The following is a 27,210-nucleotide window of genomic DNA, read 5'->3' on the forward strand; positions in this document are numbered from 1 at the left end:
TTTTCATGGTCGGGAAATGGAACGTGTGCTCCATCGTCATCGATTGGGTAATCGGGTTCGCCTTCTCCTGGTGGTGTACGTTCACTGCCATTCAGCAGGCTGGAGAAGTGTTCCCTCCATAATTTAAGTATGCTCTGGGCATCGGTGACTAGATCACCTTTGGGGGTTCTACAAGAGTATGCTCCGGTCTTGAAACCTTCTGTAAGCCGCCGCATTTTTTCGTAGAATTTTCGAGCATTACCCCTGTCGGCCAGCTTATCAAGCTCTTCGTACTCACGCATTTCGGCCTCCTTCTTTTTCTGTCTACAAATGCGTCTCGCTTCCCTCTTCAACTCTCGGTATCTATCCCATCCCGCACGTATTGTGGTCGAACGTAACATTGTGAGGTAGGCAGTCTGTTTTCTCTCCGCTGCGACACGGCACTCTTCGTCGTGCCAGCTGTTCTTTTGCATTTTCCAAAAACCAATGGGTTCGGTTGCAGCTGTACGTAAGGAGTTTGAAATGCCGTCCCACAGTTCCTTTATACCGTGTTGTTGACGAGTGCTCTCAGAGAGCAAGAGTGCAAGCCGAGTAGAAAATAGTTCTGCTATCTGTTGTGATTGCAGCATCACGACGTCGAACCTTCCTTGTGTTTGTTGACGTGCGTTTTTTGCTGCACAGAGGCGGGTGCGAATCTTGGCTATCATCATGTTGTGATAGACGGAAGACACTTTTCCAGTGTTCTAGACGTGCGTACCCTCCGAGGTCCTAACATCGACTCAGACCAAAATGTCTGGAAATCAAAATTACAAGCAGTTGCTGGATTATCGTCATATTTCTTCGGAGCACGGCGTGTTCTCTGGTGTTTCGAAAAGTCATTTTCAGGGTTGATCTGACGCTTTTCAGCAAATGCAACTGAACTCGCTAGCAATGCGTTAATTTATAATATATTCAACCACTGTTATTCGAACATTGTAGTGTTTTAATAATCTTCGTGGAAATTACGAAAAGGTGTCTTTTTAAGCTTGCTTCCGCAATTATAGAGCTATTTATTGCATTTGACTGAAGTTAGAATTTTCATAAATGCCGGCTAGTGAATTCGCAATGGATATCACGTAAAAATTAATGTGCAATAACATATTTTGATTAAATCCTAAAAATATTCAATAAGTTTTGACAACAAATTTCCGGGAACTTGGCAACTCTTACTGGAATTGCCGAAATGAAATTTCAAATTTTTAGTTATGATATTAAAACGGCCGACCCGTTCATAGATGGGGGGGGTGTCACATCCTCTTATCTAAAATTATTTGAATAATTTTTGATTTATATAATCAATCACTAGTGTATGCCAACTTTTTTGATATGAATTAAGCGCATTTTAAACTTTTGTAAGCTGTGGTTTTTCTTTATTTGTGTAAGCAAATATTTTGATAATTTCCTGCTAAATACATACCTTATCAAATAAACAGTTAAACTTCTATAACTCGAACTCTTGAATTGGCAATAGAAGTAAAATATCATACAAATCTCCTTCCATAAATCGAACTTTTTAATTAGCACGTGATTATCGAGGTCGCATTTTTCGGGAAATCCCACTTTGTAAATAGTTGCTCACGTAGACGTCGCCGCGCGTTATCTCTTAAAATGTTACTGTTACAGATTATATTGAGGGGGACAAAGGGATTTGCTCAGCCGGATTTAGAATAACTGATATTTCAGACCCAACGTTTATGACTTCTAGCGCCATGGAAAACAATGAGGATTCTAAAGAAGTAATTATTCAAACACCCTCTAAAAATAATGGAACGCATACATATGTATGTATATCATTACCTAAAATGCAAAACAACGTATCATCAAAAAAATTTAAATTGTGTTTCTTATTGATTATGATGCACTATACTATATTCCATAATTATTAGGGTGTTTTTTTAACTATTAAATTTGTTTCAATCCCGTCATGAAATTTCCTTGGAAATACCCTAAAACCTAAGCCTTACTTAAAAAGCTGAATATTTCTAGAAGTATTAATGATAGAAGGTATCTTTGGCACTACGGTCGGTAAATTCAGCCTCCACGACGAAACATCCCCAAATGGGTTGAGGCTGATCGACTTCACCGGGGCCCGAAATATGGTTATCTGTAGTACTAGATTCCAGCATAAGAAGATTCATCAAGCTACCTGGCTGTCTCCGGATCAAAAAGCCACCAACCAGATCGATCATGTTGTGATAGACGGAAGACACTTCTCCAGTGTTCTAGACGTGCGTACCGTCCGAGGTCCTAACATCGACTCGGACCAAAGTGTCTGGAAATCAAAATTACAAGCAGTTGCTGGATTATCGTCATATTTCTTCGGAGCACGGCGTGTTCTGTGGTGTTTCGAAAAGTCATTTTCAGGGTTGATCTGACACTTTTCAATGACTTTTCGAAACACCACAGAACACGCCGTGCTCCGAAGAAATATGACGATAATCCAGCAACTGCTTGTAATTTTGATCTGTTTTCAACGATTTACGTACAACAATGGGGGATGAACGTTTGAATTCTTTGATGCTGCTTTCTTCTTCAAAGGATAAAGTAGACGAAATCGATCTGCGCGATGTTGTTGGAAAATGGTCAATGTTGAAACATCGCAGAGTGAAAATATAACTCAGTAATACGTCGCTGAACCATATATGTATTTTATATTAAGAGAAACATATTAAATGATGATTATACTAATATGTAGAATACTTATTTGAGAATAAAATAATGGATTTTGCTATTATGTTGTCAAACTTCTCCGTAATACCTTATCAGAAATGAAGATATCCTTATTTTATATATATTTATAAACATATACATTAAGTCGGCAAATTCTTGAAATGAGTCGGCATTTCAAAGGGACTCACCCCCCCATGATCTGGATCCTCGCGACGCCCCTGATTAAGACCCTATTTAAGCACACTTGGACGTAGATATCTTTTAATGTTTAATTAAATGTGTTTATTAATTTATTCACTAATAAAAGCAACTACCGATTCACTGATATTGTTATATACATATTACTTTCCTAATACAATCCTAAAAATGTTGTCACTGTTTAACAAATCTTTACTAATATTATTAAGAGGAAAGATTTGTTTGTTTCCATTGAATAGGCTTGATCGATTTGAAAATTTCTTTCACTGTTGAGAAGCTACACATACTAAAACTGCAATACAATACACCCAAGGTGTGAAAAATATTGATTATAGAACAAAATAATATACTACACATTTGCAGATCATATAATTATCTACAAAAAATGTCCCCACAGCACATTATAGTTTTGTCACAATAGTTTTTTAATGATTTTAAAAAATGTATATAGAAATGCAACCGCCACAAAAGCTCAGTCGCGCGGTCGATCCACTCCGCAGCAGTCGGGTGCGGAATTAAATAAATTTTGCTGAAATACGAGGTTGTTCAAAAAGTATCGCGAATTTTGTGTTTTTTCAAAAATTATTTATTTATTCATGAATATATATTTTGTCCCCTTCAAAGTAATCCCCATGAGATATTATGCACTTGTTTCAAAGGTTTTTCTAATCTTCGAAGCCCTTCAAAAAATCATTTTTTTTTATCTTCTTCAGCTCCTCCTTCGATGCCGTCTTTATCTCGTCAAGAAAAGCGTAACGTCGTCCTTTCATGGGCCTCTTCAGTTTAGGGGACAAGAAAAAGTTACAGGGGGCCAGATCTGGGGAATACGGTGGCTGCCGCATCATTAGTGTGTTGTTTTTGGCCAAAAAGTCGCGCACAAGGTGATGTGTGAGCAGTTGGCGTTATCGTGGTGCAAAAGCCAATTTTTGTTCTTCCACAAATCCGGGCGTTTCTGGCGGATTGCTTTTCGCAAATTGCGCATAACTTGCCAATCGATATGTTTAGGTCCTCAGCAACTTCTCTAACGGTGATTCGACGATTGGCCAATACCATTTTCTCCACTTCATTATTTTTTTCGTCTGTTGTTGAAGTGCTCGGGCGTCCGGCACGCTCTTCGTCGTTCACATCTTCTCGGCCTTCTGAGAGCATTTTGTACCACCGATAAACGTTACTTCGGTCCAAGGTAGCTTCTCCGTATGCCACAGTCAACATTCGGAATGCATCCGCGCACTTAATTTCGTTTTTCACACAAAATTTGATTCAGGTTCTTTGATCCATTTTTTTGAATAGGTAAAAATCGAAGACGATCCGAAACACGTGCAAGCAAAGCAGCTGTTAACAATTAAATGAATATTCAAAATGGCCGAGTTTGTCGGCATAAGTGAGATATAAGTACCAACATAACGCCACAAAAAATTCGAAATTCGAATATGCGTAACCCGCGAAAATTCAAAATTCGCGATACGTTTTGAACACACCTCGTATATTGTCTATACTGATTGTATATACATACATATGTACATATGTACATATGTATACTTTAAATTCTTATAGCAGGTAATTCAACCCAAAAAAAAAGTTTTTTCAAAATAAACAAAGTTCTTTTAAGAACTAAATCCGTTTTTTTAATTTTTCAGTAAATAATATATTGTAACTTTTAACTATCCAAACAGCTTAGCGACTCAAGTAGTTTTTATAATTTTTCAATTACATTTCATAGATTTTAAGCAAATAATTTAGTATAGTTTATTTTTTTTTCATTTCAAAATGTCCAAAAGATCTAGATCTCAACTTTCTAGAAATACTTTCCAGACGAAGGTATCAAAAACACGCTGTGATGTGATGGATCTTCGTCCGTGAATCTTCATCCGAATAAGGAAATTTATTGGCTATGTTCTAGGGCAATAGTGTCACCCAAAAATTTTAGTGTCAACGAAATAAACGAACTAATTATTCAAAAAGTTGCTGGACAAATAAAAAAATACAAATCGATAGACACAGTGAGTAATATCGAAGACCCCTCTTGACTGCCACCACATGAATTGGCTTTAAAAATGGGAATTCCAATTATGCTTTTGAGGAAATTAAGCCCTCCAAGCATGTACAAGGGGACGAGGCTACTTATCAAGGAATTGAAGGACAATTTAATTATAGCAACCATTATCACTGGCCCAACTGTTGGGAGTCCGATGATCCCAAGTGATCTGCCAATCCTATTTAAACGGCTTCAATTTTCGGTAAAAACACCTTTCGCTTTAACTATAAATAAGCCCCAAGGTCAATTTTTCGAATTAGTAGGGATTGACCTATGAAAATATTGTTTTACTCATGGCCAACTGTATGTTGGTCTACCGCGTATCGGAGGTTCTGAAAATCAATTTATACTGCTGCCATAAAATCAATTAATATTAAATGTCGCTTACAGGGAAGCTCTGACTCAATAAGTTATTTTTTAGGAGCAGAGAAAGTAAAATATATGTAATAGTTTGTCAAAAAAGTCTTGCGGTATTTTCGCTAGTTGGCACTGAAAGCGCATAGTTCTAGTTTTATTCGTCGCATGCTATTTCATGCTATACCTTTGGAAAGCTCATTTCACGCACTAACACGTGTTTGATTGATTTTCGTTTCTTTTAAGTCGTTCGTGAGTTATAGCGTCGCAAACATGGAGCAAAATAAAGAGAAAATACGGCATATTTTACAGTACTACTACGATAAAGGCAAAAATGCATCTCAAGCCGCCAATAAAATTTGTGCAGTTTATGGACCCTATGCAGTTTCCATTTCCACCGCACAACGATGGTTTCAACGTTTTCGTTCTGGTGTAGAGGTGGACGAAGATGCGCCACGCTCCGGAAGGCCTGTTGTCGAAAATTGCGATAAAATAGCTGAATTGGTCGAAAGAGACCGGCATAGTAGCAGCCGTAGCATCGGTCAAGAGCTGGGCATACTACGTACATATGTACATACATAAGTATATAAAATTTTCGTCACTCATCCGACATGGGTGTCCTATCGAAAATTTGTATGTCACCCTATAATATTTTTCGCTGAGGTAAGTTGCAAATGTAATGTCCTCGTAATATATAGTCTAGAAGTTGGCGGCCTTCGTATCATTACCAAAGTCGGCTTAATATTATTATCAAAGCTTATCCTCAGTACCAAATACGTTCAACTTGAAATGCTTTGATTCTGAAGGCTGCACTTCATTCCAAATCGAAACTGAATACACCCTTTATTTGGTGATACACTAAAAGAGGGTCGATGGGGCAAGAGTCCCGAATAAAAACTGGCTACTGGAATGAGCGTCGGAATTTATTGCTCGTTAATTAATCTCAGGCGACCCTTCAAGCTTCCGGAATACTACAATATTTTCCAGAAGAAAGTTTTTTAAACAATACGAGTATAAAGAAGATCAATATGTACCATCGTTTCATGCCCCAAAAATAATTCTGGAAGCGAAATGGTTGATGAGATTCCCAAAAGTGCTATCTGCGGCTACCGAAGCAATACAGGAAATACATAATTCGCTAAAATTTCTGAATCATGTGCAAGAGCCTCAAAGAAAAACACGCATGCCTTTTATTCACACGATCTCGAAAGGGCTTCAGGATGGTTGTTGGCCTAATGACAGGTTACAACTTACTGGCATCAGATACGAGTTGGATGGGCATTAGTAACGACAATGCATGCATAATGTTCGGGAAACTAGGCATGAGAGATATGCTGAAACTTCTTTAATGCTTCTGTCTAGCATTTTCTAGAACTCTTCATAGACGTCTAGAAGGTTCACAATTCAAGGGGGCAGATGATGTATCAAAATGGGATATAAAGCCGAAAAAAGTTTTTAAGTAGGAACCAGTTGGTCTATAAATGACATGACAACCGGTCGGTATAACCTAACCTAACCTAACCTAATACACCCTTCCATGTAAGTCGTTTTGGACCATCTACATTTTTATTATTACTGACAATATTTTGACTAAAATGAATCTCTTTTATATAATTTGGTAATGAATGTTTAGCAAAACCGATTTTTGTGACTTCGGTGGAACATTAATAAACGTTTTATAGCATTGATAATTTCTGATATTGGAAAATGTTGGTACCCTGTGAAAATTTGAGTTTCAGACTACAAAATCTTAACACAAAAGGTCGTCCAAATGAGTCCTTTATCTTAGAAACGGATAAAATGAATTAATAAAATGGTATAAAATGAACAGTTCACTCTTTGTTATGGAGCTTTTCATGAATAAAATTTCACTCAAATGAGACAGCATCCACCAGATGAACACGAGTACTTCTAACGTTAAGACGAACTCCACTTACGTGTTTCGTCCTGATTAAAATTCTTACTGCACGCCACAATGCAGAATCAGTTGCTGTTCGAAGCTGACTGTGTTCGGTTGTGTCTGGAAAATAAACGAACGGAAGAAAACTTGGAACGGGATAACGGAAAGAGAATCCGCAGCTATTGACATAATATGTAATTATCCTAACATATCGTGTCAATGAAAGAGGGTTGAGAGAAAAAAGTTGAAGAATTTGAGAGAGTCTGCGCACCTTCAACATTTACTCAATTCAATGTGTCAGCGTGTAAGAAAAACGAGTGGAAGGGGAAAGTGCAATGAGGAAGTGATGAGCGAATGCACGGTGTTTGCATATACCTAAATATTTTATATACTACTTGATTTGAATGCTACTACTACGTTATACGAGTATATACATGTGTGAGTACCATGTGGAGTGTAGTGATAACGACAGAGTTCATACGTCGTTAAATAGTGAAAAAAAAAACAAAAAGGAGCATAAAGCGTACAGCGTACAGTGAATAAAATGGACTCGAGTCCCCACTGAAATATCACTGCAAGTGTAGTGAAGAATTTAAAAAATGAAGAAATATTACGAGTAAAAAGGCAAAAAGTGCAAAAAACGATGCATGAAAACCGACGCTCCAGCATCAGCGCGAAAAGCAACGAATGAAAGTCATAGACACAACTTAAGGTGCCAAATGCCTTTATCGAATATGGTACATATATGGTATACAAGTAGCCGAGGCAAATTAGTGAATAAATTATTTTATAAAAAAAAATGTTTTAAAAGTTACAAATCAAAGATTCAAAGATTTGTTCAAAGTAATGGTGTTAATTGAAGCAAATTGAGGATAAAAGATAATACTTAAAGAAGATATATAAAAAAAATATTTTGGTGCTTGAAACAGTGTATACAGCAGATATGGAATATTGGCTTCAAATATGGTTGGTATTAGACATACTACATATGTAGTTTTATATCGCATATATGTATGTACAATGACTTGATGATAATTTAATAACCGATATTTAAAAAATATAATATGTATGCATGTACATATAAAACTTCTTTCTGTTTTAATTTTATTGGGTAACAGGTTCTAAAATCGGTGGAATATTGAATGAAATTTTTTTCAACTTAATTACGGCCGGCTTTATCGTATGCCAGTCAATTGGTAGCTCATTTTACGCCACGTTGGAGGCTGTATGTATATACTCCTACGTTTGTATGAATGTGGCATAATATACACGCGAATATATGTACATATGTACATATGTCCGTACACATAACATATGTATGCATTTATATATACTTATTTATTATATTATCACTGGAACTGATTATTATGAAATTTTAGAAAATCAATTTTGTCGTTCAATTATGCATCGTATTTGTATGTTTGGCCATCGGAGTATAAATTCAATAAATCAATTAGGTATTAGAATTTTTTTAGGATCACTTGGAGATTTGAGAATGACAGAGAGCCTGCATTAAATGTGTTAGCAAATTGAAGGAAATATTACAATTAACAAGTCATCGCTTGCACGGAAATATATAAATCCGGAATGCAACTCATCTCGTCATCTCGAACATATTTATTTGTACATATGTACATATATAACTCTATACGATATATGACAAATCAATCTCCATTAATTTTAGGTGTTACAAAACACAAATATTTCACTCTGTCATATCTATATCCGTAGTTTATTTAAATATTTTCAAATAATGCAAAATAATAACAAATAACCTTAATACCAAAGGTTATTTACCTTATACATATAATATGTATTTCTCACTTAAATGTGGGCGACGTTATGTTCAATAAAATAAAAGCATATGAATGTAGTTTAAGGGGTTAGGTGTAGTCAGAGACGTCAATTTTAAATAACTTTTGGTTTCTAGTAAATTATTTTATTTTATTAAAGTAAAAACTAAAAACATGGCTTCATTAAATAAGGTTTCAACTTGAAAAAAAAGAAATTTTAAACAAAAAATAATCATTTTCAAAAGTAATGGTTGTTTGGGTTGCTCAGTTCCAACAGAAGCTTCTTTCGCTGATCATCACTAACCTTTGATTATACCAAAATTAATAGGATAAAAAAAATTTTATTAACAGACAATGAATGTGCCTGATCTAAGCCTTTTTTAAATTGACAAAATCTGAACCCTTTTTGTCGGAATTTCGGGAAAAACGCTCCACTTAATTATATGTATATAAAAAAGTTGAAGTTGTACTCTTACCACGCATTCCCATGATTCCAACGGACATGCCGTTTGAATTTAAGCGCTTGCAGTTACCAGTACGTCTTGCCTTTGCGATGACCATCAACAAATCGCAAGGGCAAACGTTTCAAGTGTGCGGCGTCAATTTGGAAGGACCGTGCTTCTCCCACGGCCAATTGTTCGTCGCATGCTCGAGAGTGGGAACACCAAGGTGCTTATTCATTTACGCGCCAGGTGGAAAAACCAAAAATGTGGTATACCAATATGCTTTATAAATGTTTTATAAATAAGTAACAGCCTTACAACAATAAATAAAACACAAAGTAAAAACCCTTAAGAGTTTTAATCGATTTAGATGTACGAAGCTCACAGGGTAACAGCTAGTTTTTCATATTTTCAAAACACATGCTATATAAATTTAATTGAAATCTTCAATAATCTGCAACCACTTCAACGCTCCATTTTCTTTGATAGCACTTTTCCTTTAAGGAAATGGCATGATGGAAACACCACGCCTTGTTCGTCACTCACAGCACCAAACAATTCCGGAAAGACATACAGATCAGAATCAAGCATATGTATTTTTAAGGACATATTACACCCCTAAGCTTTATGTGACACTACAAATTTATTTATTACGTCTTTGTAAATTTCTGATTTATGGTTTTTTACAAAATTTTGGACAACGTTTATAAAACATTTCTGGCGAATTTTTCTTCTTTTCCTTTATCAGTTGCCATATTCGTGGACTTATAAGTATTCCCTTTATAATTTTAACACGCTAAATTTTGATAATTTCTTTTCTACACAGCATTTTTGTGGAGCCCAGGTTTTATCTTGACTCCTCACAGGAAATCCAAAAGAGTCTAAAAGCACTGTTCAATTAATGACATGAAATTAGCCCCCATAAATGTCGAAAAGAGTTTGTATGACTAATGCCTTTGCTAGATAATTCAGAACTTTTCCGTCATAGCAAAAACTTTCTGCGTAAGGGTATTTCAGAATTTTGGATTCATGTTAATACCAAGTGTAATATAACATATGCCCGATATATTAGAATTGCGAGTCTCCGCTTGGCTATATATTACAAGGTGCGTTCCAAAGTAAACCGGACAGGAATCTAACGCCCCCTAGTGGCGCCATCTATATGTCGACTGGTGCGTTACTATACGGATTGTTCCACACAAATTGCTTAGTATCCAACATTCGAAGGTCATCATTAAAGAGGTCAAAAAGGACAAAATTCCTTTACAATATTGTGACTGGTGACGAAACGCCAGAGTGCTGAATGGAAGGCATCGGACGAGCCGAAACCCAAAAAATCGCGCATGGAGAAGTCAAAAGTGAAGACAATGCTGATTTGTTTTTATGATTCCAAGGGTATTGTCCACAAAGAATTTGTTCCACCCGGTCAAAACGTTAATGCGGTATTCTACCTTGGAGTTTTGAAGCGTTTGGTGCGCCGTATTCGATGTGTTCGGCCCGAATATCGCGAAGATGAAAGTTGGAATTTGTTGCACGATAATGTGAAAAATTTTGACCGATTGTTTGACCAAAAATCACATTTTAACCATTAACCACTCCCCGTATTCACCCGATGAAATAAATTGATTCTGCCGAAAAAAACATTTTTTTTTTTAAGTCTTGTTTACTTTGGTAAGCACCTTGTATACCATATTTATCAACCAATATACGGGATATAAAGATGTCCGACTTTCCAGCTGTTTTCTCAACATTTCGAAGTATTTCCCCGATATGATCTTTCTACATTGCGAAAGTTTAATTTGATCGATTAGAAGAGAACTTAACCCTTCTTTACTATTTTTTCTAATGCTTTTCAACTGCCGCAAAATGTTGCACAAGTAATACTTTTGGTTTCCTCACGTTCCTCACAAAAGAGGATATTGGAGTCATCCAAATTTCACCCAAATGTGGAAATCAGACTTTAACTTTTTAACTCCCCTGGTATCGAATATGTGGAGCTAAGTTTCTACAAGTATTTATGACTGACTTTTTAACAATAATATTAGTCCATTTAAGGGTCTGCTTTAGAAGCTTCAAAAAATCGATTTTTTTTGCTTAAATCTCTTTAAAAATTATTTAAGAATATGTATGTATTTGAACTAAAAAAAGTAACGGTAAAATTTTTTTAACAACATAAAGCAAATTTTTTTTGGTCAAAAACCAATTTTTTTAAATTTTTAAAAAATTTGTAAAATTTTACACTTTTTTTAATTTTCTTAGTTTAACTAGAAGATAAATTATTAAAAAATATGAGTTTCTTTGAAATTTTTGTTTCTGATAGAAATTGTATATTTTATGATATATAGCGATTCGTGTGACAAATAAAACACGAAAACGTTCTATTGGCAGAAATTCACGACTCGAAGTGGAACGAATTGGAGATATGTACTATATGTATATAAATTTCAGTAGTACTAAATTTTGCCAAAAAAAAAAGGCGGACATGGATTCCAATATAACTGTATACATATTTGAAAATCGATATTTAAACTGAACAAAATCAAAAGGTAGTCGAAGACTTGACAGATTCTATTATAAATTGTTGATCATTTGCATTGTGTTTAATTTTGCTTCCGTTCAACAATATGGTTTATTGAGGGTTATCATATTGGTTTTGAAGAGGATTTTCTTATTAACTTTGACAGAAACTTGGCCGAAACTTTTTTTAAAAACTTTTTTTTCTTATACTTGTATATATGTAAATTAAATATAAGTATCAATTATAATCTTGCGGGGATACAAAAATAAGCTGTCAGTTTATAATTGGAATTTTATAAAAGTCCGCGTCTCTCATAAGCTGACAACATAACAATGTGCGAGTTTAGTGAAGTTGTAAAAGAAAATAATCGACTTAATATTTACTAAGTAAAAAATATACTATATACTACGCTTTCAGTCAAATGTATTATACACCCAAAACAGTTTTGATTGATCTCTTAAGGCTTTTTGGATTGAATGGGAAAGTTTAATTTCGAAATCCCAATATTGTGTGACCAAACTTGCTTGCGCCTGCCAAGAAATATTGCTTTTGATCGCCAAAATTTTTTTCATCTTTTGCAAAACCCATAATTTCACTAACATCACCTTATTTACAACAATCATTTAATTCATATAAATAACAATGTAAATATTTTTGGTTGGTGACAAAATCAGCAAGAAGATGAACGTACAATTTTATAATTTGGTTGAAGTCAGTTAAGTATTACATCGAAGAGCAAGCTAAGCATATTGGCTATAATATCTCAGGAATTTTCGAACTGATTGTGGCTGTTTGCCTCGCAACATCGCGTCGTTCTAATCTTCGCTGCTCTTGAAGAACCTTTACGGCCCAGTTCTTAACGTAATTCCACACCTGCTTTGAACGCAATATCTTTTTATCTATCTCATACAGTGGTAAAAGACATGTTCAGCACTATCTTTTCCATAGCCACAAAATGAACACATTTCTACCTCATCATGACCATATTTGTGAAGATAATCCCTAAAACAGGCGGTACCATTTAGAAATTGCGTCAGGTGTTCCTGGAAAGTTCTGGAAAGTAATAGAAGCATGCGCGTCCGACATCTGGAGAGTCAGGACAAATATTTTCGCGCAACGTGTTTCTGTGAGTGGTGCAAGCCGAAAACGCAGCGTTCATTAGAGTGATTAAATTATTAGTGAAACTCAGTAAATCTGCGACAGAGACGTTTGATATGATCGTCAGCCTGCTTGATGTTGGTTTAGCAAGAAGTGGTGTGTTTCGGTGGCATCATACCTTTTTGGAGGGGCCGGAAAGAGGTCGCTGATGAGCACCGTGCTGGGAGACCTGCGACTTCGAAAAACACCGACAATATGACTCGTGTGTGCAAAGTTTTGAACTCAGACCGTCGACTAAGTATTCCTTTAATTGCCCAGATGTTAAATTTATCAAAATCTGTGGTTTATGACATTGTGACAAAGCACTTGAACATGCGTAAGGTGTGCGCGAAGATGGTCCCAAAAGTGCTCACTGACGACCAGAAATTGCGTCGATTGGAAAGAAAATTTGAACATGTGAGAAAGTTACCCCCAATTTTTGAATCACGTAATCACAGGTGACGAGTCATGGGTTTTGACTATCCTTGCTTGAAAAGGCCGATGAAAGGCAGGCATTTTGAGACTACACAAGCAGCATGCACCTCGGCACCTCTCGAGAGTATTTCGAAGAATACCTTCCGTGACGCCTTCAATGCTTGGAAATCGCGCTGGCATCGCTGCATCGACGCGGAAGGAGCCTATTTTCAAAGTTTTTAAAAGATTGTAACTATTGGTGCCATACATTTTTTTAAATCGACTCAGTCCTATTACTTTCCGGACAACCCTGTAAAGTGACTTGGTCAGATTACAGTAGCAATATTGAATTTATTTTAAATTTATTTGAAAAATATGTGCCGAAATGTGTTGTTACTCAAAGAATCAGTTCTAATTTGAGGTTTGTAAGGGAGTTAAATTAAAAAATAAAGAGTCTCGTGATTTTAAACTAAAAAAAAACTGGTTTAGGACCATTCAAAATATTATAAATTGCGTCGAAAATTTGCTGAATTTAACAAAATATAATAGGTTGTCAAAAAAGTCTTGCGGTATTCTCGCTAGTTGGCGCTGAAAGCGCGTTGTTCTAGTTTTATTCGTCGCATCGGGTCAAGTTATACCTTTTTGGAAAGCTCATTTCACGCGCTAACACATGTTTGATTGATTGTCGTTTCTTTTAAGTCGTTCGTGAGTTATAGTGTCGCAAACATGGAACAAAATAAAGAGAAAATAAGGCATATTTTACAGTACTACTACGATAAAGGCAAAAATGCATCTCAAGCCGCCAATAAAGTTTGTGCAGTTTATGGACCCGATACAGTTTCCATTACAGTTACAACGATGGTTTCAACGTTTTCGTTCTGATGTACAGGTGGTCGAAGATGCGCCACGCTCCGGAAGGCCTGTCGTCGAAAATTGCGATAAAATCGCTGAATTGGTCGAAAGAGACCGGCAAAGTAGCAGCCGTAGCATGGATCTCTTAAGCAAGGCTTATTTCCATAAATATGGAAAGATATGCAGAAGAGGGGATTTAGGTCATCCATTGAAAACTGTGGAGAATAGCAAAATTGGCAGCAATATAAAATCGAAATAACCTTCCTTTCGTAAAGAGAAATCTACTCTAACTGGAATTTGTAACACATGTATCAACGGCCTTTAGGGAGAATAAGCATATTGATGTTATATACGCAGCTTTAATTAAAGACTTTGATAAAGTAAATCATTCATTCTTTTGAACAAATTGAATCTTCTTGGTTTTCAGCCAATATTTTTTAAATGGGTTGCTTCTTAACTTAGTAATAGAACTCAACAAGTTATATTTAACGATACTTTTTCTGATTTAATTAATAAAGTAGCCATCTTGTTCCAATTCTGTTCTTGTTATTTATTAATGATATATCATCTGTCATTAAGTATTCAAGAGTTTATATGCTGATGATGTAAAATTTTTTAAAACATATACTTCAAACAGCGAAGGATGTCAGTTGCAAACAGACTTAAACAGCTTAGCTTCTTGGTGTGTTATGCCATTAAACCTTAAAAAATGTTCCCGTAGATCTGTAGACCCTACTTCATGCGTAATATTTATGAAACTTTAGCTTGGAGCAAGTATGCAGTTTTGTGGGTCTGGGAGTAACTATGAATCTCAATCTCAATTTTAATCTTCAAGAATCTTCCATGGTTTTTAAGGCTAATGGTGCTCTTAGTTTTGTTAAACGTTATTCTAAAGAATTTAGAGAACCGCTTACTAAAAAACTTATTTTTACATCTTTAGGGAGGCAATATTGGAACTCCAGTTATCAAGTCCATTCGAAGAAGTTAGAGCCCGTTCAATAACAACTTTTACTTTTTGCCTTAAATCATTTTTATTGGGAATCCAGGTTAAATTTCCCCATACACCAATCGTTAAAATCTTATAAATCTATCTAGGGTAATCGTTGGGTATTATTATTATTATTATATTGGTAATTACAAGTAGTTTTTTACCTGCCTGGAAGTTACAAACGGACGCCTTTTAACGATTTTTGTGATGAACGCATCCTGCTTATTCGACATTTGTTTTCAGCTTTTAGCGACTAATTTGACAGTTTGATATCATTTCTTTTAAAACTTTCAAAAGCTGTCTTATATATGTACATGTGCAAACGTTTTTCTATCTGAAACCAGGTTTTTATTAATAATAGAATGTTATTTGTATTTTACAAACAGAAATTGATTTTTATGTCTTGAATTGGAATTTATTTCGTTGATTGTACCATAATTATATATAAAACAAGAGTAAATAAAATACGTTTGCAAAAGTGTTTTTGGTAGGTTTCTTTATTATTTCGAATACGCCTGTGTATGTATAAGTATATCATATGTTGAACTTATTACTATACTAAAAGGCATTGATATCATTTTGGTCAAAGTTTTTCCTGTTATTACACGTAGAAAACAATTCCTTAGGTAAAAAATTTCAAAACTCAAAACTTTTTCAAGTGTGATACTTACATATATTGAATGAATTAGCGCGGAAACTAACACATACACACTATAGCTACGGCCTTTGCGAAAGAAAGGGATTGAGGATCACACGCACAGTAGAGTTTCGGTTAGAATTGTCGTTGGACTTTAAGAAACCCATAGGAACTTTAACAAAATTCTCTGATAGCCCTTTAGGTTAATTATCCAGTGCTTTAGCCGTTAGTTGACTTGCAGTAGCTCTCTGTACAAAAAAAAAGCGTCAAGTGTAGTTAACTTCTAAAATGTTGACATAAGCGTAGATTGCTTCTTTCGTATCAAAATACGAAATAAATAAAATTATCTACTTTAAATGCATGACACCTCCCATAACAATTAAATATTTTAATTTATTACATAATATTCCGAATTCGTGAGTTTTTAAATGAAACTATGTGGTGGGTGTGGTACCTCTTCGGTACCAACGTACTATGGAGTTTATGTGTTAAAAATTAATTACAAGATCCAAGTTTATATTCCAAACATAACTGAATCAGTTTCTGTTTCCCCATGCAGTGTTATGAATATGTAAAGCAAAATATAGCAGCATTCTTCCTAACTGCTTTTCGGAATATTGCTCTTTGCTTATGCCACTTTTATTCTTTTATTGCAGACGTTGTAACTGTTGATGTTGCTACAGTCGTTTGAAACAAATGAGAATTATCGATTTTTATGCGGCTTTTCTGCTGTTGCCGACTGCATAGTTAGTGGGCGTGAGACCATATCATTTAACAACCAGCTTCTGTTCTCTTGCAGTATACATATCTTTTATTCAACAGTTTACTTGTAGCTTATAGAAGTCATTAGTTCGTCGACTCTATTCACAATGTAACTACATATACACATACATTTGTATGTACGTTTGTATGTTTGTATATGTGTACGCTTGTATTATGTACATATAAGTACAATATAGTTCAGCAATGAGTTTATGCTTCTAAGTCGTGCAGTTATTGCTTCAGTAAATAAAAGGAAATTAAATTTTTTTTTTGCATATTAATGCATTTTCAATTGTTAACTAAATCTTATAGTAATAAAAATTAAAAAAACAAATCTGTGAAAAAACGAACAAAGTGTAATCGTCTCGTGTACTAAAATTGTTTTGGGTTGTTCGGTATTGCTGCAATTTTTTTCATAGCATTGACTATAATTTTCCATAAGATCATGTAATAAGTACTGTCTGTAAAGGATAATAAGTTCTGAATTCTACTGTAAGGATAATTTTACATTGAAATGTTCTTTACAGCCAGTCAGTTTTGTGCTATTGTGGTCTGATATCGGCGGTACTGATAAATGAGCAGTTTCTTGAGGAGAAAAGAACCCGATTTCTCAAAAATGAAGGGCTCGCGTATTTAGACGGACATAGCTAAATCGACTCTGCCTGTCATGCTCATCATTGACCTGGTCTACGAAAAGGGAAAAGGGAGCTAACGTGCGAAAACTAGTTTTCTGGGAAACAGCTGTTAAAATCTCATATTCCATCCGAATGAACTAAAAAGTGAAAATTGAAATTGCACACGATGCAACTCTTTATCCCTATGCATAAGAAAGAATACAAGAGTTTAGCTTGGTTGGCCTACTTGTATGGCAGCTATATGCTATAGTGTTCCCATATGAATAATATTTTCGGAGATTGTAGCGTTGCTTTCGACAAGAATCTGTGTAAAATTTCATGAGTTTGATCGAGTACGAAAGATTATAAAATGCTTCCCTTTATTTGTTAGGATGCAAATTAAACTGGACGATCATTATGGTTGGTATGTAGGAGAAGAGTTATCGTTGCTGTTGTTATTGTAATGCTTAAAACTTTTTCCAAATATTTTCCTGGATGCTTTTGAGTTCTCTGTCATGAACTGGTTTATTATTACCAAAGGCGGGAAAATCTGTGCAACAACTTTTTTCAATATTCAAAAACTTAAAAAACAAATCCAAAACCAAATCCGGTGGGCGAAAAATATTTTCCAAAACATAAAGAGAAATCCTCATACGGGTGCCCTAAAGTCATGGTAAATCAACTGAAAAGTATCTCGACAACAAAGCTCTTCCAGATAATGGTAAAGTACTGAGGAGGAAACCATTCGTGAGTACGGCCAATATACAGAAAAGGACGATCTTTGCAAAGGAGCACATAAATAAAGGTTTTTCTTTCTGGAAACGGATTTTTAATACAAATGGCCAATTCAATGTAAAAGTATTTCCTTTAAAAGGACAATCTTATGTATGGCGCAAAGCTATGGTAAAGAATAGTTTAAAAAAGCAACCATTTATCCTACGATAAAGGATGTCAGCTGCTGGAAGGGGAAACCTCCATATCATCCAAGGGAATTGAATAAATTTACTATGTGAATCTTTTGAAATTGCATGTACGAGGGCTGCTATATATATTCTAGCCTAGGGCAACACTAAGTGTTGCCAGGTGCAATCTGACATTTCCATTGGAAAGTTTGACATTTTTTAGCATAACATCACTCAGAACGTTTTGTCATTTAATCGTGAATTGTTTTATTTACAGGGAATTAAAAAATTCATCTCGGCCAAAAATGGAATTAACTCGTGAAAATTTTCGTGCGATCATTTTTCACAACTTTCGACGTGGATTATCACGACAAGAGTGCATCGATGAACTAAAATCTTTGTATGGCTATGAAGCACCATCCTATAGCACTGTGAAAAACTGGTACAACGAATTCAATCGTGGCCGACGTTCGCTCAAAGACGAATTCCGTGAAGGTCGTCCACAAACAGCCGTTGTGCCAGAAAACATCGATGCCGTACGTGAACTGATAATGCAACACCGTCATGTAACATACCTTCAGATAGAGGCATGCCTATGCATTTCTCCCACCAGCATACATTCGATATTGCATGAACACCTGGCCGTAAAAAAGGTTTGTTCTCGTTGGATCCCGCACAATTTGACAATCGCTCAAAAAAAGGCTCGTGTGGATTGGTGTAAAGAAATGCTGAAAGAATACGATCGCGGTGCTTCAAAAGACGTTTATAAGATCGTCACAGGTGACGAATCATGGATCTATGCGTATGCGCCCGACACAAAACAGCAATCGACAAAAAAAAAAACATTTTCGTTGATAAATATGCCTATGCAACCTACGTAAAAGAAAGTGCTCAAAAGTTGAAAAAATAAGACGAATTTGTTTTTTATCCGCATACGACCCCATGCACAAGCCTAACGTTGCCCGTTTTTAGCTCCATTAGAACTGTTCCCGAATGACTAAAAATCCTGGACAGTTTCCTGGCTTGAACGTTATTGAGCACGTGATGAAGCAGAAATTAAAATATGAACATATAACCAACAAAAGCGAATTGAGTAAAGCCGTAAAAGAATAGTGGAACAATATAATATACCAAACTTTTTCTGCAGAAAGTTGTTTCAGACGAATTAGTAAGCTAAACAAATTTAATGCACTAAAATATGGGTTTCTTAGCAACTTCTCGAAACTTTCTTGTTCTCAGTACACTAATTTCGAATAAAATAAATAATAGAAAATTAAGAATACAAATTTCACACCATTATTAATTAAACATAGTAGAATATGTGAATGATATAGGGCTAATTAATAAATTCTCGTTTAATTATGATATCTTCTATAGAGCTTTAAACTCAATCATAGGGACGAAATATAAAATAGTGGATATATGAGGGAGCAGCAACTAGCGGCGCGGGTAATTTTTTTGAAAATATAGCATACTTGTATACTGATCTAAATGAATTGTTTTAAACCAACTATAAACTCTGAAATCATTATATTAGGTAATAGGTTTTAGGGCTTAGAGGAAATATTAACCCTTATAACCAATTTCTAGTTCTAAGAAAGATTCTCTTCGATATATGCTTAATACAGAGTCAACCTGAAGTAGGAAAGTAGGCGTGGTTACAATCTGATTTCGCTTAATTTCGCACTATAACATAGGAATGTCAAATTAATATGTGACCTGGTCTACGGAAAAGGGGCTTAGGTGTCAAAAAATCAATTTTCACTTTTTAGTTGATTCGGATGGAAGATGAGATTTTAACAGCTGCTTCCCAGAAAACTAGTTTTCGCACGTTAGCTTCCTTTTCGTAGATCAGGTCACATATACTAAATTTGGTTGAGTAGGTCTGGTGATCTATATACTTGTAGATGGGCGGTGCAACGTTCATCGTCCAATTTTGACACCGACTCCTATAAAGCTTTCTTGTACCATCTCAGGTGCGAATTTGATATATCTGGTGCATTTATTTGTTTATTTATCGCAATCAAGCAGTTTTTAACAGACCCGTTATATCAATAGTTGGCGGTATTATAAACCGATTTCATTAATTTTCACATTTTCGTAGTGGAAACAAAAACATTTGTTCTCAGCAGATTTAGTTGAGTACGCTTTTGTGGTTTGGGAGATAAAGTATGAACATTAAGCCTATTAGAGGACGATATCAGGCCGACTTTTTTTTTTAATATACCCCCCAGTCTCTTCTTAAAATGATTGGTGGTTTCAAATAACAGCATTGTGGAGCTTATTTGTAGCGCTTTACAGGCTTTTGAATAATTGCGTTGAATGGGCGTGGGAATTTTTGTCAAGATAATTAAATTTTTGCTCGAGGTATCGCTGCCCTGTACGCACGGGTGATAGACTGACGGTCAGGCGGACAGACGATCAATCACTCGGAATTCAACTCCTCTCGTCATCCTGAACATATACATATATTTATACGTAACCCTTTAACTATCTCTATTAGTTTTAAGTGAGACAAACAACCGTTAGGTGAACATAACTATAATACTCTGTAGCAACATGTTGCGAGAAGTTGGATGACGAAGTTGGTTCAATTTGGTTGGTTGCCAAATTTTTTCAATACTTGTATGTATGTTTGTGTTATTTTATTATTGAATTAACTTCAAATATTAGTTCTAACTAGCTAATAATCTGGTAGTGTACTTGCAAGCAATAAAAAATAATTTGTACCCAAGCCGTTAAGTAGTTTTGCATTTAAAAACTTATTTTAGGGTTCAAATCGTAATATTTTTCTATTTCACAACGAATGACCTGTTTAAATAAGTCAAAAATGCTAAAAATTGGTAAATGCTTAGCATGAGCGCATTGTTTATTAAACATTTCTGTACATATGTATATCAGAAACGATTTTTATAAATTTTTTCAGTAAAATAAAGTGCTTTCCAAAAGTGGTAAAAGCTTAAATTTTTCGAAAATTGCGCTTACAAATTCGAAACGACGATGAAGTGCACGGCGAGTAATTATACTAAAAAATATGAACAAAATTCATTTTAGAAATAAATATTTGTAAAAAAAAAAAATTATTAATATTTAAAAATTGCGCACAACTTTGTCAAACCTAAGGCTCACTTGATATTCATGACATTTGTATCATTAAATCACAGAAAAATCTTTTGTTTCACCTATGCGAGTACAATATATATCGGGTTTTCCAATAGGAATGATATTACTTATAAGTGTCGTTTCAGCCATTTTTATTATCTTATGGTTTGTAATTTTCTTTTTATTGTATTCAGTAAAATTAAGAATTTTGTTATCGAAAGATATACGCAAGAACAACGTTTAACAATTATTCAATTTTATTATCAATTAAATCATTCTCCAAATGCAAATTTTCGAGGCCCACTTCCACCTGAGTGGCAGTAATTAAACAAAGAAAAAAGAAATGTGGTGCGAAGAAAATCCACAAATTATTCATGAATAACCATTCCATTCACCTAAATAGACAGTTTGGTGTAGTTTTTGGTCTGGTGATACCGTTACTGTCAATGGAGAGCCGTATAGATCGATGTTAACCAACTTTTTATGACCGAAATTGGAAGAAGTTCATCTTGACAACATCTGGTTCCAACCAGACGGGACTACGTGCCACACAACTCGTGCAATAACCGAATTATTATACTACTTGATTTAGTGAAAAAGTACTCGAAGATTGGGTTCCTCGAATTCGTTCCTGCAAAAGAAGTCGTGAAGGCCATTTGGATGATGCTTTCTCAGAAATTAATTGTATCGATCACAGTAAATAAAAAACATTTGAATTTCCTTATCAATTAGTGTGTTTTTTGGCGCACAAATACATACTGTTATGAGTAAAACACGCTCTTTTATTTTCATTAGGATAACTCACATATTGGCCGATATATGCGGTACAAAGCCACCCGGAAGTTCGAAAATCTCTATATTAAGTATATGGGACTAAGGGAAGTATTGGTCCGATTCAACCCATTTTTGACATACTGACATACCATTATAAGAGAAGGATTATCCCTTAATTTCATTTTCGATCATAAGTCAACTATAAGTACCGGGGTCTAAATATTCGGTACCTAGGATTTTGAATAGTTTTTATTGGACTTAAACATTTTTCGGTCATAAGGTCACACTAAAGATATTATTCATGCAAAGTTTTATCCCGTTATATTAATTGCTTCTTGATTTGTGTACTGGAAACTGAACGAATCAAGTGGAATTAAACATTGTGCTATATGGGAAGTAGCCGTGGTTGTTGTCCGTTTCGTTCACTTTCACAATGTGACATAAAAATGTAAGAAGAATGTGACGTACTAAATTTTGACGAAATCGGTTGGTCGGGTCCCGCCCATCGCCCAATTTTCACTCCGGACCCAATAAAGAAGAATGTGACGTACTAAATTTTGACGAAATCGGTTGGTCGGATCCCGCCCATCGCCCAATTTTCACTCCGGATCCAATAAAGCTCTCTCATAACATCTAGGTGAGAAAATTTAATGTCTCTGGCGTATTTGGTTATTGATTAATCGCGCTTTTAGTAGTTTTTAACAGTACCGTTATATGGGGAGTGAGCGGGGTTATCGTCCCATTTCATCCATTTTCACACTGTCAGTAGAAGTTCTTATAAGATTTTTACTCAGCAAATTTAGTTGTTGTAGTTTAAGTGGTTTAGGAGATATGTACATTAAACTTCTTAGAGAGCGGGGCCACGCCCACTTTTTAAAAAAATTTTGCCGACAGATGGTCCTTGCTACTGCGATCCTCTGTACCAAATTACAGTTTTATATCTTAATTTAGTGCTTAGTTACGGCACTGTATATGTTTTCGCTTAATGGCGATCTATGGGCGTGGCAGTGGCCCATCTACGAACTCGATTTTTAATTTGTTTGTGAACCTTTATCTTTGAAACAGTTTAAAATATTAATCATCAAAAGCTATAAACTGATACTTTACTTGTAAGCAATTAATAATAATATATATCTGAGATGTTATGAATTAGTCAAAATTACTTAAATTTAAGATAAATTTTTTCTTCTATACACAGCTACTCTAATTGTCTGATGACATTTGAAATAGTGACATATTCACATAAACCGTTATAACAATTGTAAATTCGTGGCGGACGCGCAGTATAAAAATGAAGATGCAAATCGATTTCTACACATTTTTTTATAAGATCAAGTGCGTCTCTGAAGTGTGAGAGCTTTCGTTTTCAAAAATTTTTGTGGAAGCTATGAATGTTATGAAGATATTTAAATGTCAAAATTTCGCATAACTTTGCCAAACTGAAGACTGAGGAAACTAACATAATGTAAAATTTTGGATAATAAGATGTTAATGACGTTGTTTTTGTATCAGTATATCACATTATCATTTATGTAAATGTTTTTATTTTACATTTCCTAAGACTTCCCAAAAATGAAAGTTTAAAAAAGCTATTTATTGTCAAATAACACAGTACAACAGCTAATCTGGGGGGTGAGAAATTCCAAGTAGGGTGATGGTACTAGGTCAGTATAGTAAAACTCTCAAAGGGTTTGGCGTTCGTATGTGTTAGTTTTTTTATGACCTTTTAAATTTTTTCCTTAACTTGATGTTTTTTCGCTTAGTTGTAACTTTTTGGCAAAAAAAATAAAAAAAAAACTTTGAGGGTTTTACTATACTGACCTAGTACCATCAACCTCAATTTTAAAGTGGATGCTTTCAAAGTATATATCATATTTAAATCCTTACCCTATTTAAATAGGATATATTCACATACTTAGTTGTGTTTAAGTCTTTCTTAATGTACGATGAAGGAGAGATATAGCAGATAAAAATAGAAAACATCATGTAACCAATTAATTTGTTGTTCAAATTCGTTTCACTGTATGCATGCACGTCAACACAACAAATCCATATAATAATTTTGCCTTTTTAGTTGAGTTTAACTAACAATTTTTTTGGAACACGTTTTAATTACCCAACCCTCTCAAGAGATGGATGTCTAAATAGGCTTAAGACATTCTAGATAATTATTCTCTGAAAGTATATACTTATATGTACTTAAGCAATCTATTATAGCTTACTTAAAATCAATTTTCCCTTTCTTTACAGGTTAGAAAACAACTTCTTGGTTTGGTAAAGAGGTGATCTAAGCATATTGAAGGAAATATGTTCGTGTACTTACACAATATATCAAGTTGTACTAGACGTATTAATGAAACACAGCTCGTTTGCCATTCGCACAACGTACTTATTATTCGTTTCAATACTTATGATTCGCTGGAAAGTTTTCTTTAGGATAAGGTGGCAACTTCAAATTCAAGCAATAAAAACCAGCAAGCAATGGAAGAGTTAATAATACTTTCAAATATAACAGCCTTTTTTAAATACTTATAATATGTACAAGATAACGAAAATACTGCAGACAGATCTATTGACAAATCCGTGTAACATACATACATATATCCCTTCGCAGTTATGTTCGACGAGCATTCTTAAAGTGAAAGTTGGTTACCCGGTTATCTTCGCATGCGTTCATTAGAAAAAAAACATAAAGTGGTACCAGTGCACTGTAAAGTCAAATTACAGTTGTTTAAAAACCAAACCATAAAAAATATTTAACAAAATAATATTTAATAGGTGATAAAGTGCACATCACATCATTGAAATTTATAATTTACAATATGTCAAAAAACAAGTAACTTTACGCCAATAATTGATTTCACAAGACACCAATGGAGACGAGATGGAACCATGTTAAGCGGCACTAAGCAGTACATTGACAGAATTATCTACCAAGATGTATGAAATATGTAATGGAAAGGCCAATTCTTCATAAAAATGGGGTTACATTGCCTTGTTAAGGCTATATTGATCGTATATGCCATTAAAGGTTGGTGTTACATTCATATGCATATATACATATATATATATAAATTTTATAGTCTGTTATTTCCTAAGCTGATTTTTTCTTGCCCCCTGAATTTTCAGTTTTTGCCTAAATCACTACTTTTTTCATATATTTTATTTAAGATTTTTTAATCGTTTTCAAAAAGCTTCTATACCCAAAGCAAAAACGTACAAACGTGCAGCGCAAAACTACAACGTTCATTACATTTATTTGAAAGTTATACGCAGCTCAAGTCGTACATCACGCTGAGCATTCAATAAGTGATTTGTACATTCTGTGTTACGCATACGACATGGTGTACTATAACACATGAATACAGTACATTTGATGAATAACTTTAATATAATGATATTGGAAAATAACGGGCACCCTAATATATGTACATAATATATTATATGCAACAAATGGTTGCAAAAAGTCCGTTTTACCAAAAAACAGCCAACCATTGACTTGGAAGTGCTTCGTGTCGCCTTTGTTGGATTCGGCTCATCTGAAAATACCCATGCAGTTGACTGCTGTTTACTTTCGTGCTCACATGCATAAATCCACGATCCATCACCTTTCACGATGCTATAGACGTGTTTTTTAACATTTGACTCTACCAATTCTTCACGAGCCTTTTTTTGAGCGATTGGCAAATTGTGTAGGACTGATTTTGAACGACTATCACGAAATTCGTATTGGGGTGATCTACGACCTCTCCTAATTTCACCATACTATTGATAAATATTGGCCCTTGATGATTTTGAATAGAATTAAGTTCATCGATGCACTTTTGCGGATCTACGTCGAAATACGTAAAAAAATAAAAATGTTAGCGATGTAATTTAATTTTTTCGTTGAGATGAATATTTTTAGTTACTGTAAACAACACAAATAGCGCCGGTATAACAAAACATTTTGAATATTTTTAAAACGAAAAATGTTAAACTTTACGATAAAGATTGCAACACAAAGCTTGCCAAATCTCGAATTAAACCCACGTATGCATACTATGAAACCTCTTCTGTATTGCAAAAGCTGGACAATTAGGGGAAAAGCGCGGATGTTTCCATAGAACTTTGAGAAATTCCGTCCGAAAAGATTTTTAGCCATACCGCAAGATAAAACATGTTAAGAGCAATTAGTTCAGTGTATCTCCTGCGTTCTACTGTAGGACAGAAGGAAGTCGCAGTCGCACAGGAGTTGATCGTTAACGCCTGCTAAGCTCAGGAGAGGTCAAAAGGTCCACCGCTAGAAATGCAAGAAATGTAAGTGGCCATATCCTGAGGTCTCATCGGCTTGCCAGTTTTAAGAGATTCCTGAATAGTCAGGCACCCAAACGAGTCTGATAATGAAGTAGTTTGACAAACACTTCTTGAATGAAATGTAAAATAAATTTCCAGCGCTGTTCACCAGACGAATACTCCATAAAACATGATTGTCTTGATTACGGCTTAGTAGATAATAACACCATCGTTAGTTAGAGGGCTCACCTCTTCCTCTATTGCAGTATAAGACAACTAAGGCTTTTCTTACTCTCTCGCCAATGTTTGGGCTCCTTGAAAGCTTTCTACTTATTAAGGTGCAGGTATTTTACTTTGTCAATAGGTTGTAGACTGGATCCTCCGAATGAGGGAACGTCAGGAATTTTATGATATGGGATAAAATCAAATCAGTTTTATTTTGGTTGACAACTAAGCCGCATCTGTTCGTGCATTAGATATAGTTAAGCCGACATCCACTTTTTCGAGCTCTTTCAGAAGATCATCTTTACTCCGCGGATTGTCCCATTAACCTTTTCTAAGGCCATTTCTAGGGCTTTATTCTCCGTCTCTGGTCACACATTATTGAAGGCTACTTTGTATTAACGTCACTCTAACTTGTCTACAAGGTTAGAAACGTAGCTTAACCTAACACAATGTGCCTAAATGGGAACCAACCAGATGCATGAAACCTTGAGCTTCCATTGCTATTGCGCTGTAATGGAGCTTAGGGGATTTCAATGGCCTGACTTGAATTTAACGAATTTAATGCACAAGTGAGATGATTTTCGTTCAGGAGGCCTGAG

General features: G+C 35.0%; 1 protein-coding gene across 3 annotated transcripts in view; it reads left to right on the forward strand.

Annotated features, from left to right (window-relative positions):
• The first annotated feature begins 7,285 nt into the window (after positions 1-7,285).
• Positions 7,286-27,210, forward strand: part of LOC120776992 (Down syndrome cell adhesion molecule-like protein Dscam2) — a 68,417-nt gene continuing 48,492 nt past the window's right edge. For all 3 annotated transcript variants that reach the window (XM_040108092.1, XM_040108093.1, XM_040108094.1), the window contains exons 1-2: positions 7,286-8,141; positions 24,362-25,142. In XM_040108092.1, coding sequence (XP_039964026.1) covers positions 25,091-25,142 — 52 coding nt within the window. In that variant the 5' untranslated portion in view covers positions 7,286-8,141; positions 24,362-25,090. The remainder of the gene's footprint in view (positions 8,142-24,361; positions 25,143-27,210) is intronic.

Source organism: Bactrocera tryoni, chromosome 5, assembly GCF_016617805.1.
Source record: "Bactrocera tryoni isolate S06 chromosome 5, CSIRO_BtryS06_freeze2, whole genome shotgun sequence".
In the NCBI taxonomy this organism is placed as follows: domain Eukaryota; kingdom Metazoa; phylum Arthropoda; class Insecta; order Diptera; family Tephritidae; genus Bactrocera; species Bactrocera tryoni.